Source organism: Sebastes umbrosus, chromosome 19 (genome assembly GCF_015220745.1).
Source record: "Sebastes umbrosus isolate fSebUmb1 chromosome 19, fSebUmb1.pri, whole genome shotgun sequence".
Taxonomy (NCBI): Eukaryota; Metazoa; Chordata; class Actinopteri; order Perciformes; family Sebastidae; genus Sebastes; species Sebastes umbrosus.
In genome coordinates, this window is record NC_051287.1 from 22,342,584 (window position 1) to 22,359,378 (window position 16,795).

Genomic DNA, 16,795 nt, shown 5'->3' on the forward strand with positions numbered 1-16,795 from the left:
TTAACCAGCCCTAGTCCCTATTCCCTATAATCTCCTCGAGCTCCTTTAACGCATGACGCACAAAGCTTAATAGGGGGATCGATCCACCTCTCCTCACCTTGATATCGTCCTGTCTGGGACTGGCCATGCCCTCCTCAATCTCCATCCTGTATTCAGTGAAGTGGGCAGAGGCCAAAGGCAGCAGGTGGTCGGCCGCTCCGCTGGGCGCAGGGGGCTCTTGGCTCGGGGTGTCGCGATACGTCATGATGGGAGAGAAGGCTGGGTGCTGTTCTAAAGAGGGTGGCGTGGGAAACATCCTCTGGAGGTCTGCTACTGCTGAAAGGAGACAGGAATGGAGAAAGAGAACAGGTGTAATGGGACTATACATAAAAACTGTATTTAGTATAGAAATGTATTTTCACCACATCGCAGTGACTCACTTGATGGATAAGGTACCGCAACTCTGCCTTCTTTCCCCAGAGGGCGATCTTCGGTCGATACCGGCAGCTTGGTGGAGTGCTGGTTGGGGTAAACAGTCTACAAATTATTACACATAATATTAGAGGATCAGCTTTAATTAATACATTATGTTCAGCTTCAGAATAATGAAGCATAAAACATAATGGATAATGAGAGAATGTCACTGCCTGTGCTTCCACTAAACCCTGCAAGGTAACACTTTATAATAACCATCATTTATAAATGGTAAATTGATAGTTTTTAACTATTTTACTGCTAACAATGAAATCATAATTAATCATATTTACTAATTATTAGTAATGCCATACTTTCTGTTATTTTATCATTAGTTTATTTAATATGAAATAATTGGTTAACAGATAAGAGACGATAACAATTACATTCTGATTACATTAGTAAACTATTAATTAACAGTTTATTGTTGCACACGTTATATGTTATATGCTATATTAAGTATTTGTTAATGATTACCAATTGATTTGTACATTACATAGATAGATGGACCAGAAACCGATTATTAACCATTGACAAAGTGTTAACTATCTATCTAAATAATGTTTATAGATGCTTTGCAACGTATTTATTAACCATTAACTAAGTGTTACAAATATCTATCTATGTAATGTTTATAGATGTTTTGCAAACCATTTCTTAAAGGTTTACAAACCTTTCATAATCATTAACAAATACTTAATATGGTATTTAAAATGTTACAATGTGTACAACAATAAACTGTTAAAATAACAAATTATTGCATTACTAATAATTAGTAAACATCATTATAATTTCATTGTTCGTTAACAGTAAAATGACTATAGTTTAATCAATTTACTATTTATTAATGATGGTTATTATAATCAGACAATGTATCTTACATGCTGTTTGTTAAAAAAACAACATATATGTCAGAATATAGTACGAAAAACCATGATGCCTCACCCCCAACTCTTCCTCATCTTCATCAAATATGTTGTCTAGATCAGAGATGTTGACCACCAGATCTTTTTCCCGGGTCAGAGAAGGGTTGGCTTTGGCAGCTGCGTCATCCTGACTCGATTCATCTGAAACAACACAAACAACTTTAGGACAATGGCTCGAAAACGTTCACTGAACTCAGTTTACTGTAGATTATGTACAGCATGATGTTGGTGGTGGCGGCTGACGTCCCACCTGATTTTGGAGCCGAGTTAAAAATGGACATGGCATCGTTTCCATCAGGCAGTGCTCCATTGCTGGTGATTTCTTCTCCCTGCTGAATGAATTAGAAGAAAAATAAGAATCATTTTTCAGAATCTTAACCATCACTACATTGTGTTTTTAAACAGCGTCCTACCTTGGCCTTCTTGCTGGGTTCTCGTCCCTGACCCTTTAACCTCTTGGAAGAGGAGAAAGTGTACTCAATGTCTCCTTCCTTGAAGTCGTATGGATCGTCCCCGGGCTCCCGCAGTGCCTCCACGCCCGGCTGCTGGAACAGGCCCAGAGCGTCGATGTGGTCCCGCAGCCTCTCCTCTGAGATTTTAAACCTCTTTTGAGTCTGTGTGTATAGTCTGGTGGAGACAAGGAGAAGACAAATGCAAATAATGTGTAGTTGTAGTTAATTTGTTCTTACTTTCTTTCTTTCTTTTGTGGCTTCGTATCTAATCTCACCTGACAAAGGTGCTAAATACCCCAGTTTATATTGTTGATGCTGTGTGTTTAGTATAGCCCCCTTTCAACCGCAGAAACTTTCCCCCGGAACCAGGAATCTTTTGAGGAACTCATTACGGTTCGACTGCAGGGTCCAGGGTCTAAATTAAAGAGGACCTATTATGCTCATTTTCAAGTGTATACTTGTATTTTGGATTTCTACTAGAACATGTTTACATGTTTTAATGCTCAAAAAACGCTTTACTTTTCTCATAACGGCTGTGCTGCAGCACCTGCTGCTGTTTGAGCTCTTGACCCTCCCCACCTCCCAAAAAGCCCAGTCTGCTCTGATTGGTCAGCCGGTCCACTGTTGTGATTGGTCAGCAGGACCAAACTTTTCGGACTCCGCTCCAGCTCCGCTCTAACTAGCTTTGTTTGAGGGCGTGCCAGAGTAGCTGTTATGTAAATGTGTTACTTGGTGACATCAACACATTACGGAAGAAAAGGCGGGACTTCAAGCGAGGCGTTTCAGGCAGTTCAGGAGCAGCGTTTCTGTCGGGCGACAGTAAATCCCTTTGGCGTGGACTTTGGGCTTTGTAACTTTACAGACCTTTTACATGCACAAAAAACTACAAATTATACAACACACAAAAGGAAAGAGCACACAAGCATAATAGGTCCTCTTTAAGTTGCATTTTTTGGGGGTAACAAAAGCCCTGGTTGGGAGGGTAGTACTATCTGAAAGTACAGGAACTTTCGGGGTGGAGTTTGCAGGGATGACCATCACTGATTGGTGAAACACACACACACACACAGCACCGCTGCTTCAACTCTACTGCTTCATTCATAAACAAGGAAGTATTCTGGCATCAATTTAGGACCATTTTAAGACGAGGGGAAAGCATTTCTCTTTGTTTGATAATATTAAATGTAAAGTCAGACTTTGCTGTCGGCTTCCCGATGCATTTTAAAAAAGAGAGATATCACGCAAGCGAGCCAAGAGGGTGAGCGGTAGAAGAGACAGACAGCACAGCGGTGCTGTGAACGAGAGAGAGAAAAGTTATTTTCTGATTGTTCCATGGCCGTTACGTTCTAAAGCGCAAATAAATAACCATCAAACATGACAGATGATTTACTGTGGAGACACTTCGTTTCATTTTCCTCCTCTGCATTTCATTCATTACATCCAACGTGCAGCAGTAAATTTTATGCAGCAGTAAATAATGTTGCAGTGAGAAGAAATCTAACGTTTATCTTTTTCAAACGTGTATTTTAGATGAAACAGGCGGACACACTGAACTGACAACTGACGCAAACAACAGTGGGCTGAAGGAACCTTTTAGTTTTCATCGAAAAAAAGTCCCGGGACTAAAATGATCAGGAACTTCTTGGTGGAAACCCATCTTATGATTGTGGTTCAGGTAGCCCTGTCCAACGCATCCAGAAGCCAATAATCTCTTTATTCATAGCTACTCACTGCTCTTCCTCTCCCAACTGCACCTAAGGTTTTGCAAAACCCTGCTGTTGAGTCTCTCCCTTACCTCTTTAGCGGAATTCCCTCAGTGGCCGTCTCTGTCTTCACCTCTTCTAATTTATCACTAGGGAGTTCACAGGGTCTGTAGTCAGTCTTATCAGTCCTGGGAGTCCTGAAGCCTCTCCACCAGCCGGCCCCGTTCTCCCTCTGCCTCAGCAGGGCTGCGTACACAGCTGTCTCGCTGGTAATCAACCCCATCCCCAAAGTCCCGTCCTGACAGACAGGCATGTCCACAGGCCCATCCAGGACCTCTGGGTCCTGCACTCGGGGGTGTGGGCTGAGCGTGGGAGGCAGTGGAGACATTGGCGAATGGAGAAGGGACTCGGGGGCTTTTCTGCCATTGGAGAGGGGTTTGGGATACTTGCAGCTCGGCAGAGGCTCCAACGGTGGCTCCAGAGCCACAAGACCCCCAAGCTGGGGCCCTCCTGGTGAGTCCTGCTCCAGAGAGGTCTCCTGCGTGACAGACAGACGGTGGTGGAAGGGGATCGTGGCTGGCCTCTTGGACTGTTTGTCAGCCTTTTCTGTCTTGTCGCTGGTCTTGTGTTTGGGCAGGGAGGGAGGGTATAATGACGGGCCAGAGGACTGAGAGGGGTTGGCACTAGTCTGGGGGTTGGCAGTGGACGTGGCGGTCAGATTCAACTTCTGCTGCTTCAACCTGCAATAAAGTCAAGGAGGTTAAAAAAAGAAAACAAAAACTAATGAAAAACCCCTAAATAACCTGTTTTAATGTAATTATTACAGAGATGTTGATTTAATGTTACAATAACGAGAGTCTTTGAGTCTCCAAATGTCCCCATTTTGCTTTTATTCCCTTCTTTTTGAGATTTTAAAAGACTCTCATCTGCTGAACAGTATTAGTCTTTGGTTTTATTAAAGTTTAGTGTGTGATCTGACACTTAGAATTGCATTAATTACAGTATTTTACTAACAAAATCAGAATCTAGGATAGACTTTTAATTTTTTCAGACTTTATAGTATAATTGGAGCATCCATCTTGTTTTAAATATAAATATGTCGTATGTAATAAACATGAACACAAAGCTCAGATACTGTCCATATAAAAAATATAATGCTGATATTGAACAGCTTGGGTGCAGCTCTGTGGTACCTGGAGCAGCTGCAGGACGCTCTCGCTCCCAGATCGTTGAAGTCCCACATGGTTACTCCGTTTGGCACTTCCTTCTTAGGCGTCACGTCAGTTGGCGGATTCGGTCTGCGGGGAACACACAGATCCGTGAGGGCCACGTCAACTGCGCCTCCGTAATAATTACACCAAACGGATGAAACGAACTCAAGCGACGGTTGAAACTTACACGTGTTGCGGCTGGTTGAGATAGCACTCCCTCCAGGCCTGGTGGACTACCTGACAGGTTAGCTTCTTCCCAGAATGCTTCGGGCTGATGCTGGCGACTCCCATGCTGCTGTCTGGCGTGGCGACGCTGGAGATGGAGGTCACGAAGCCGCTGTCCGCTGAAAAAGATAAAGGGTGGAGCAGATGTCATAAAGCAGGAGAGCAATTAGATGTACGTATGCACAATGTTATATCCTGCAGGAAGGTGCGTCTGCGTGTGTTTTTGTTACCTGAGCAGGGCTGCTGCGGCGACGTCGGCGGTGTGAGCGGCACGCTGCAGTGGTTTGGCTCCCTGCTGAGGCCCTGAGCTGCAAGAACAGGTGGAGGCTGCTCCACTGGTAGGTCTCCCTGGGCTATCAGCACTAAAGCAGCTGGGTAGGTCATCCTTACTCCACCTACGAAGACGAAAAGGAGAAGGACATTATTCACTGAAACAATGGGACCGTTTCTCATTTTTAAAAGGCAAGCTTTATTGAGCACAATTTGTTGGAGTCAGTTAAAACAGCTAGTTTTTTTTATATACGTAAGAATTCTTGTGCTTAAAAATGTCTTAACGCTCACCAACCTATCATTCATATCATATTTTGCTGAAGGATATAAGTGTCTACATACTATATGTAATGAACTTGCTCCTTATCCATTAATGTAATCACACACTTTCACTGCTCATATAAAACATATCATGTTAAATCCCCTCACACTCACTTCTTCCCTATCATTTTAAGGCAGCAACGACCAGACAGATTTCCTTCTTGGATGTAAACTGGTATCCAATAGGAGTTTTGATTATAATCAGGTCAAACCAACGCTGTGGGATCAGACTGATTAGACAAAGCTGTTAGAGTAACTCCCCGGGGCTTCCCTATCTTTCCTTTCTGTCTTTCCTGCTCCCTCCTCCCCTTCCAGTCATTTCCCCTTTTCCACCCTGTGATGTGATAAAACACTGTGAGGATCATTGCAGCCAAAGTGCACTTCAACAGCACCCCATCCACTTATAAACTGCCTGGGAGTCTACACGGAGACGCAGGGTTCCACACTCTTATAAATCCAACAAACACGTCGACTGTTTCCATACCTACGATGACCTCCACTGCCGCGTGACAGTTGCGATCGTAGGCCTGGCTTGCTTCCTCTTTTTCCTTTTCTCCACTTCCCTCTTTCTGAGGAAGTACCACGGGGTAGAAGTAGCTCCACTCCTCCATCAGCTTCCGCGCCGCTGGGTCACTCATCTTGTAGGCCTGACCCGTCAGAGTGCCGCTCAGACCGTACGGACTCAGGACCACTGCAGACATATAAAACAGATAGAATCAGTAGGGATGCAAAACCAAACTGTAAAAAAAAAAAAAAAACGTTCAATGACTGTACAAACTGAACTGTGGGCTTGTTGAACCACTATTAAATACAGGCCTGCTAATTATTTGATGAGTTGCCAGAGACATAGAAGAGGCTATTATCTGAACATACTGTAGGCCTACTTGTCCATCAAGTAGCCTGCCTTATTTCATGTATAAAATCTGTGTTTTGGCTTCATATAGAAATTTCATTCCTTACTATCAATAAATCAATTTAGTTATATATTTTAAAGTTCAAACACATTGGAAATGGTTATGATTTTCTTCTCCCTAATGTGCAAAACAAACCGAGCCAAAACCGTGAACCAACAAAAAACGCAATACAAACTGAACCCTTGTTGAACTGTTGCAACACTCGTAATCAGCAATCTTAAATTATTTCATTCATTTTGCTGTATTTCATTATATTGCACAGCAAAGACACATACTGAGGAGGTGACTAGTAAATACAATGAGTTTGTAGAAGGTTGCACATAATCTCATTTCATTTAATCATATGATTGGCAGTATTTATTTTTGATCTATCATTAGTTTAGTCAATAACGAAGTGACCAAGTATGAGATAAGCTTATATAATCTCCATAAAATCAGGAACTTAACTACAGTTTTTCAGTGGAATGTCATAATACATTTGCACCAGTACTGAAATTAAGTATCATTTTTAAGTACTTAAATATTTACATTTTAGTCTATTTTACACTGAAATTCAGAGGGAAATAATGTACTTTTTACTCCAGTACATTTATCTTTAGTCACTAATAACCTTGACCAACTACAACAGTAAACTTCTACTTACACATTAATACATCAGTATATAGTAAGTATACCATTCACATGGGCAACTTCTCTCCATCCATTACTTTTACTTTTGACACCTTAAGTTTAGTTTGTTAATACTACTTTAACTTTAAGTTTTTCAATGCAAGACTTCCACTGGTAATGGAACAGGGCAGCCATGATATCAGATTTTCACTACATGATCATCATGGCCAAAAGAATTCACGCTATACGATATTAAATAAATAATGCTAATAGTCAAATTCATCTTTATCTTTGTTTTTATTGTGTGTTTTGTCTCTTTATTGGCAAATTAATTACACCGAAACTACGAGTATAGCGAGGTGGACAGAGAGTCTGTAACCACAACTGTATATATACAATTATTTAAGAGGCACTGGATCCACGATATTATCATATATGTATTATACCGGCATATCGCGACACCCTTATGATGGAGTATTTATATAATATACTTTTACTAAAGTATGGATCTGAATACAACTTCCACTACTGCTAATTTGATAATTGCACATCATGTTTTGTAAAATATGGCACGCAGTATTGAACATGTTCATCAATAATATAAGGGCTGGGCGATATGGGAAAAAAATCAAATATCACAATATTTTTTACCAAATACCACATCAGTCACGTGGATATAATGACTAAGTGGGTAAAGGCAAATAATAGAATAGCTTGATCAGTCGGGTAGGTTCAGAAAATGACATCACTTTGATGTACCGTACCTTCAAAAACAGGTAAAGACAACACTTATTCCATATTAAATATCCAAAATCGAAGACGATATCTAGTCTCATATCACGATATTGATATAATAATATTGATATATTGCCCGGCCATAAGTAGTATAACACATTTCTGGTTGTACTTCATTGCAGTGCATGCTTACTGAACATCATTTTTGTTTGTTCTGCCTACATAATCAATAAGAAAAAACAAAACAAAACAATGGGTTTGTGGTATTACCTTGTACAGGTGTGATGGAGGTCTGCGCGAGGCAGACGTGGTGCTCTGTGACGTGGTATGCCGGCTGGTGCTGGGCGATCTCCACACTCGTGCACACGTTGCTGTCCCCGTGGAGGAAGAAGGAGAAGGAGCATGATAGGTGTTCGCTGGGGACAGAAGACAGTAATGGTTTAGATAGTGGGACCACAGATGTGGCGGTGTTTATCTTCAGTGTGTGTGTTTACATAGAAAGATCTTTCACACCATGAAAAAGTTAATCAATTGGAGTTAGCACTATAAAACAGAATCTCATTGTCCGATTTAATTACATGTACATTTACCTTCACAATGGATCGAATTGAGATTTAAATTGAATCAAATTTACATTTAATTGCGTTAAACTTGAGATTAAACAAACCCATAAATCACATCTATTGGAAAACAAATGCACAAACATGAATATGCCGGTCTTTCGGGCAGCGGCGTGACAGATGATGAGTGCTTTTCTCCAAACAGCAATTTGGAGAACAACACTCAGAATGTGTCTTTGTAAAAAGCCTCGCTGAGCTCTACCTACATTGATCATCTTCATCATTTCCCACACGGGCTCCTTATTGCAGGTATAAATCCTCATTTGCTTGTGACTGATTGTGGTGACTGCATGTTTACATATGCAGCGCTTTCTTTATTACACAACCCGGGCATAGTTCATCATGCATTGCTCCTTTTTTTTTAATCACAGAGGAGTAATTGTTTGGGCCTTATTGCAATCTACATACCAGTGGGCGGGCTGGACATCATTAACTACCAGAACGGCTTCGCTGATGTATATTTTTAATCTATAAACCTCCTTAGCACCTTGGTTTATATATATCAAGACTGACAATTAAGTCAGCAGGTACTCTGATGTCCTTGTGATTGCCCTGCTTCCTATGCAACATCTCCTTTTCCCCCCGAGGGATCTGGACCTCCATTCGAGCTGTAATGGTTCATCAAATTCAATAAAGTGTCCAGTTCCACGCCACAGTCACTCATGGGCAGAACTAAACACGGTCTGGAGGGAGCCAAACATCTTGTGGCGTTGACCGTGGAGGCCTCCAGATGGCGCCGAGTGCACCCTAAGAGAGAAGAGGCCAATTTCTCTGCTTCATAAACATTCCTGGAGGAAAAACATGCCCTCATAACAGGTGGTTTGGACACAGTGATGCACAATCACAGGAGGAAGAGCAGAGCTAATGCACATACATTACATATGCATACACTAGCCTGTGACACCTAAAGGCATGCACTCTCTCTCTCTCTCTCTCTCTCTCTGTCTCTCTTTCTCTCTTTCTCTCTCACACACAGCAATAGTCTATCATCTCCTCAATTCACATCTGTACAACGCATGAGTCAAAATGCTTTCAATGTCACCGCCCTCCAACCTTGTCCTCAGTGCATCATTACACCATATGAAGAGCTATATATAGCTGCATGAAGACACTCAGGGGAACAGCTGCAAGTCAAGAGTACCACCAGTGCAGCTCACTGACATGCACATATGCATAGTCACAATTTACATTTAGGATATTTAAATTTAGAATATTTAAATTATATTCTAATCTATTGAAAAACATAAATCGTCTTCCGTGTTGAGACACGGCTAAGGGCTCTTAAGGGGAGACACTACAGGCGATTATGTAAAAATTAACTAATAGATATTATCATGAAACTTCCCCAGTTGATTATTTACATTAAGATATTGACTGTATGTACTGCAAGTTTTCTGTAATTCTATAGTTAAATATGCAAATTAGGCATTATCTTAAGAAATATGTGCTAATTTGCATATATTTCCAGAGCAGAAATCTGAACGTTGGATAAAGCCAGGGTCAAAATTCTTGTTTCATTTTGTTGACACATTAGTGTCAGAGGTTTTTACAGAGGGAATTTTGGATATCTGTTTTTATCACTCCATAAATCAGAAAATACTGTCAACAGCCATAAAAAAAAGAAAATGTCGCCATTTTTTTTTAAATAAAATATTATATAAATCAGGCTGTGATTGATATAAGAACAAACCCCTCTGCAAAAACCTTCAGAACTGGAAATTTTGGTGCGTGGAAGTGCCACTGAAGTGGAGATTTCTAGCCCAGAGTTTTGGGAAAAACCTAATTTTGAGAAAATGACCTTTAAAGATATGAATTGTAAAATACCATATACTTTGGAGAGACTACAGGTGAATAGGGTAATACTTTTAACTTATAGATTTATTTATTTTTTTATTACAAGTTTTCTGAAATGTTATGTTTAAATATTCAAATGAGGAATTATCTAATGCTAACGTTTGGTGAATTTAGGAGAAATCTACAGACTCAAATAAACAAAGTAGTAAAATAAACACCTAAATGTGTCATTTTTCTTTCCACTAGTCTGAAAGAAGACATGTTATAGAAGCAAAATAGCCCAAAATCTTAAAATTGACCAGTGCATGAAAAACAAGTCTTTTTAAGTTTTTTTCACATAGCTGATTGATTGATAAATGTATGTATTTCACTATGTCACTATTTCTGTTGTGGCTGCACTGTGTAGATTAAATAAGGCTGTGAAATGAAGCATCCATTAGAATTTATTTCCCTCTTGTGTTGATAACTCTGTTTATATTGTTATTATATATTTTTATGAGATGTGTGCGCACTGATCGGGACTGATGTGTGCACAGAAACACGGCTCCCTCAAGACCCCTCGTAAAAAACGGCAGCTCTGGCCAAATGGCGGTGAAGCGCTGTTGGAAATCATCTGTTCACTCTTTGTATCGTTGTCTCTCATTCGCAACAGCGATCCAACACAATTAGTGGCTGGATACTTTTGATATTTCAGCTGGAATTACCCTGTTCACCTTTGTGCTCTCAATTAAATCCACCTGATACATTACAAAGAGAATCCCCAAAAAAAAGGCTACTGATGAAAAGTCATTAAATATTGTGTACAGAGGGAAAGTTCAGTTTGGTACACAATTATGATTGATATAAACTATACAAGCAATCAGTACAACCGTTAACTAATGTGCAACAATTATGACCTAAAATCTATTATAGCTGCAATAAAGTGCAATTAAATGTGAGTCAGGGAAACGCAGAAGTACAAAAAGAGCATCAAACTGTAGGCTGACGCAGCTGGGAGATTGATGCTCCCTGTCCTTTTACAAAGGGCATTTTTCTGCACAGTAAGCGGGTGTGAGTGTGTGGACACACTGGGCTTCTTGCATCCTCGGGGGACATTTGTGCACTCGGCAAGCGTGTGTGTGTGTGTGTGTGTGTGTGGACAGTGGACAGAGATGTGAGGCAGCTGTGTGTGCTGGGCTGTATGAGTACAGGTATTAATAAATGAAGAGGAGTGATGGCTGAGACTCGCCTCAGGGCTGACAGTACTGGAGAGATATAGAGAGAGGAGATGGAGAGAGAGAGAGAGAGAGAGAGAGAGAGAGAGAGAGAGAGGGAAGGGGGTTGAGGAAAAGAACTGAGAGAGAGAGAGAGAGAGAGAGAGAGAGAGAGAGAGAGGAGGAAGAGCAGGGTAGAAAGAAAGAAGAAGATGGAGACAGAGTGAGCAGCACTAGAGGTGGAACAATTAAGGAAATGCATGAACAAGAGACGAAGAGGGGAAAATAGGAGGACAAAGAGGATATTAGGAGGACAAGGAGAGAAAGATACAGTGTAAAAATGAGGAGTGAGAGCAAAACGAGTGTGAGAGAAAGAGGAGGAGGTGAATAATTCAGTGCCACGCACTACAATTGCTGCACACATATCGATGAGATCAGAGTTTTAATGGGTGGCTACTGAGCACAGTTTTATGGTGAAATCAATCAGGGAATGTAGAGACAGAGAACACACACACACACACATCGTTGTCCGTGTGTGTGTGTGTGTGTATCTATTTTATTTGATTTCATATGTAAGGCATGTACAAAAAAAAAAAAATGAAATATAGGCTATCACGTGTGCAAATGAAACACAAATGCACGCACCTAATCCCACAGTTATCGCAACAACATGTGGACGCACACGTGTGCATCACACGTACGTTTGAATGCCCACTGAAAAAGAAAAAAAAAGGGAAAGCGACAGTGTTGGGTTCATGTGACAACATGTGTCTTTTCACCCCGTCACGGCGCCACCAGCCAGGCAGCAGGGGAGCTGGTTAATGTCCGACATGCATCATGGACTTGACACACATGCATCTGTGTGTGTACAATCACACACGGCACACAAAATAGCAATGGTTATCTCTGGTTTGCGGGAACGCTCTCTCATGTCTAACCCAGAGGGAGAAAAAATAAAACAAGATTAGATAGAAAGCAATAAACGGTAAAACGTGAACACAAAGCTTTTTTTTTTCCAGCATCTAAAGCCCATGATGTGATAACTGTGTATAGATATCATTAACAGTCATCTGCACTGAGCAGCATTTTCTTAAGATTCTCTCAAATCTGTGGGATTAACCTCCTTAATCTGCACCTTAAATGCTCTGTCTGCCACCACAGCAGCACTATTGTGAGTTATCTCCGTCCTTATTACTGCCGAAACCTTCCTGCTCATTCTGAACACATCTCAGAGTGTCAACACAGCTCTGGTGGACCGACGTGGAGGATGTTTACCCTCTTGTAAACTCTTGTGAGCAGCATGTTACACACATGCTCTAAAAAAGTCCTTCCACCGCGCCGGCCGGCACAATGAGTTTATTCCACGCAAACACATCCGACCGATCCTCTCGGGCTAATGCAGGTGTGTGTGCATATGTTCCTGCATGACACGCCGGTATTAACGCCAGCATAAGGGGGGGGATGCAGTCGGCTTGATGTATTATTCAGTGACCCCCAGTGGGTGGTTTTAGCCAGTGTTGCTATCACAATGTTTGTGCTCAAACACTTGCTCCAAACTATGTATATTATGGATTCACAATGAAAAGGTGCTCAAGGACACAAACTGTGCACACTCATCGCCCCCTCTACGGGCACGAGAAGAAGCTCAGAGAAAAATACCAGTCTTATCACGGATGAGATTTCTTGTTAGTCCCGAAAAACAGAAGAGAAGGACTGTGAATACTTTGAGATATACCCAGGCTTTTACCTTCATATCTGCAGCCCTAATTAAAAAAAGAGGAAAAGGATCTGTTGGTAGGCTGCTGCTGTGATGTATCACCATCCTCTCTATTGATCTATGTGGGTTTTTTTCTCTTCCTTCTCTCTCACTGCCAGTGGTTTTACCTGGTAATATTAGAAATCTGGGGGATAGTGCATCACGTGTTTTCTGTCTCCAGGGAGGCCCAGGACGCATGTAGAACAACACATTTTCAAAGGAGAAAATGCAAATATTTCAGTAATCCAAATATTTAATGAGGGTGAATGAAAGGACAGCACTCCTGAACTTTTATCTTAGAAGCACAAAAAATGACTTAAATGCCACTGAAATAAACATGACATCATCTGCTGTCTCATTCCCCTGTAGTACATTAATATTTCTATTGCTCACAGTGCATGTAGTCAATCAATGAGTCTGCATAGATCTCTGCTGCTGTGTCTATTTACAGTGGACTTTCCACTGACTTCTCTATGAAATCCTTTTTTCTAGCAACTCAAGCAGATATGATAGTAACAAACAACTGCACACCTACATTGTATTATCACTTACATACATATGGGCTGGAGCTGAATATTTGACTATTTGGTTATTTGTTCATTGGGTAAGCTGTTGATTTTCAATTTTGGTATTTGCATATTTGTTATTGTTGTGTTTTTAACGCCTCGGGATTACAAACATGTATGCATGAAACACACCAAAACTTTTGGAAAATGCTTCTTATTCAATAACAAATAACTATACAAACAACAATACTGTAGAATAACAGAATCCTTAAAAAAATAATGCCTTTAAAGCTGAAGGAGGCGAGATTGGAGCAAATATGATTAAAAAAAAGTTATTGTTATAAAACGGTCGCTATATCCTGACAGTAGCGCATGAGACAAGTAATCTGAAAAAGAATCAGAGCCGAGCAGGAGTCTGCCGTCCAGCTTCCGTCTATGAGAGCCACGAGGCAATTACTAGCGAACTCCGACCAAACGGTCAAACTAGGCAGCGCTGATCAAATATGAATCAATATTCTGTTACTGTAATGACTATTTCTCTCCTCAAATGTTTTCAGAATCATCTTGTAGTGCACGGTTTATCTGTAAAATGAGAAAGTTTGTGACCCGGCAGCAATGTTGAGATCTCTTGAGGAAATACCAAGCACCGCCCACATGGCCCAAGCACAGCCAATAGGAACGCTCTCTCTCTGAAATGACCTGTGACTGGCCAAAGTCTTCCGTCACGGGGCTAGATTTTTAAAAGCCTGAAAACAGAGCCATGATGAGGTGCAGAAGTATTACAATATGCTGAGAGTTTATTATGGAATTTTTGCCCAATGACTCCAAAATATTGTCGCCTGCTGATGTTTTAATCAAACCGAAAGACACGTGTTGCAGCGCTGTGCCGTCCATCTCAGCCGAGAACAGACAAATGTCTGGTTGAGTCTTTCCCAACGAGTCACGTCATGGAGACGAGCCAACAGCCCTCATCACAGCCCTTGCTTATGTCGCAGCGAAACCCCGTGCGAGGCTCCGACCGAAAGGGCCGAGAGGAAGCCTCCGAAGTCTGCATCACGCATATAGGCTTGCAGCCGGGCAATGCCGGGGTCGGCGGTGCGTCATGCGTGAAGATAGCAGCCTCAAAACGCTGCCATTTAGGGGGAGAGGGCCAGCAAAACGTGACTTTGAGGTACGTCTACACTCGAACACACGGGAGGATGAGGAGAGGAAATGCTTAGTGCGGACACAACAGCTTTTAGGGGGAGAGGGCCAGCAAGACGCTGAGCGCGGACAGAGGCGTGTGCGGACTCATCATCATGACACATTTTTGTTCAAAAAAACAAGTGTGGGGGAAGCCTCTGATAGTGTGAGAGAGGAATTATGCTGCTTTAAAGGTCCCATATTGTAAAAAGTGAGTTTTTCAGGTCTTTTACGTTATGAAGCAGGTTTGAGTGCTATATAAATACTGTTAAACTATCAAAACGCTCAATATATGGAGAAATACACACAGCCCGTATTCAGAAATTGTGCGTTTGAAACAAGCCGTTAGGATTTCTGTCCATTTGTGATGTAACAAATATACAATATTTAGACCACTACACATTTTTAAACGTAAACATTCTAAATGTGTCCCAGCTTATTTCCTGTTGCAGTGTACGTAAATAACATCATGACATAACATGGACCCAAACTGTTGCCTAGCAACGCAATTCCATTGCAATTCCATTGCAATTCGTTGAAATGCATTAAAACGGAGCGTTTAAGACAGAAGGTAACTACAGGTATATTCAGGCAGACAGTATGAGGAAAATAAAGTTTTTTTTTAACATTGCAGCATGTAAACATGTTCTATTAGAAACACAAAATACAAGTATGAACCTGAAAATGAGCATGATATGGGACCTTTAATGACATGAGTCCGTGCTGCCTACTAACCGAGAGGTTAAGCGCTCCTTGGGTCATGCCGGTCCCTTGCGTCCCCTTCACCTACCTGGCCAAAGCTTTGAATATTTGCTGTTGATTACTACCAAAGCTCCAGAGCCAAAATTTTTTTATTTTGGACAGCCCTACTTACATAGCAGTGTCTTTGATTTACCTTCCTATCGCTCTGCAGAAACCATAAATCTAATCTTTAAGATTTCAAGAACACCTGAAATGATGCTGAATAATTTTACTGAAGGAGCCAGAACGTTTCAGCAAATAAATGGTCATAGGAAGAGTTCTGAAAGAAGTATGTTCCTCCATTAACTTCGTCTTGAAGTTTGAATGGAGTTTCTAGGCTTAATGTTTGCATAAGCAGTTGATTGCAAATGGTCGGTGGAATACTAAAGAGCAAGAGGAACAATGAAGGGGATGTCTCCTCCTTAATGGTGCTACTAAAAAGTATTTACTGACTGAAGAATTGAAAAACTAATTAAGAATTCCTCATTCAACACTCTCTCTAAATCCCGACGCTCCCAAACCCTTTAACTTTTATTAGAGCTTTCTTCACAACTGGTGTTTATAAGCCAGTCCCAGAGTATTTTAGTCAGTCCACCAGTCATTCAATCAGTTATCCATCCGTCTGCCAGTCGGACAGCTATCCATCAGCCACTCATGATGATCAGTTGGCCCCTGTGTCTTTAGACCATACAACACATCTGGGATCTTACATCATTCACCCATCAACTATTTTAAGGTAATAATCCTTTTTTTGTGATAAACGTAAAAAAAAAAGAAGCTAACTTTTAACTAACTATCCATAACAAGTATTTATGCAAGCCTTAAAGGCCTTACATTTTAATTCTTGTTAAATCTACCAAACTATTAATGCATTAGCATCGCGTTGCACACGACCTGTTTTGGCAGAAGCACGTGACTTTCTTTCTCTCAGAAGTTTTTTTTAAGCCTTTGAAAGCACCGGGGAAAGATTTAACCAAACATGCCAATTATATATTGTTTTTGTTTTTTTTACTCGCTCATTATTCTTGTTGTTTCTTCCCGTCTGTCTGTTTATGATTTAACTTGATTAAATTTAATTTTCTTTCACATTAGGGAGGACTTTGTACAAAACCCCTCTGGCTTCCTTCCTCTCCAGCACATATCCATTTACCATGCCATTTTAATTGTGCAAACAAATAAACAAT

At 41.0% G+C, this 16,795-nt stretch overlaps 1 protein-coding gene across 2 annotated transcripts in view; it reads right to left on the reverse strand.

Annotated features, from left to right (window-relative positions):
* The window catches only part of LOC119478080 (mediator of RNA polymerase II transcription subunit 13-like), a 104,615-nt gene that overhangs the window by 16,766 nt on the left and 71,054 nt on the right, over window positions 1-16,795 (reverse strand). Inside the window, exons 5-15 of one of the 2 annotated variants that reach the window (XM_037752497.1) lie at window positions 8,090-8,235; window positions 6,046-6,252; window positions 5,201-5,365; window positions 4,933-5,089; window positions 4,728-4,832; window positions 3,627-4,274; window positions 1,793-2,006; window positions 1,630-1,711; window positions 1,399-1,520; window positions 420-498; window positions 98-315 (exon numbers count right to left, since the gene is read on the reverse strand). In XM_037752497.1, coding sequence (XP_037608425.1) covers window positions 98-315; window positions 420-498; window positions 1,399-1,520; window positions 1,630-1,711; window positions 1,793-2,006; window positions 3,627-4,274; window positions 4,728-4,832; window positions 4,933-5,089; window positions 5,201-5,365; window positions 6,046-6,252; window positions 8,090-8,235 — 2,143 coding nt within the window. The remainder of the gene's footprint in view (window positions 1-97; window positions 316-419; window positions 499-1,398; window positions 1,521-1,629; window positions 1,712-1,792; window positions 2,007-3,626; window positions 4,275-4,727; window positions 4,833-4,932; window positions 5,090-5,200; window positions 5,366-6,045; window positions 6,253-8,089; window positions 8,236-16,795) is intronic. The other variant, XM_037752498.1, reaches the window with a different exon arrangement.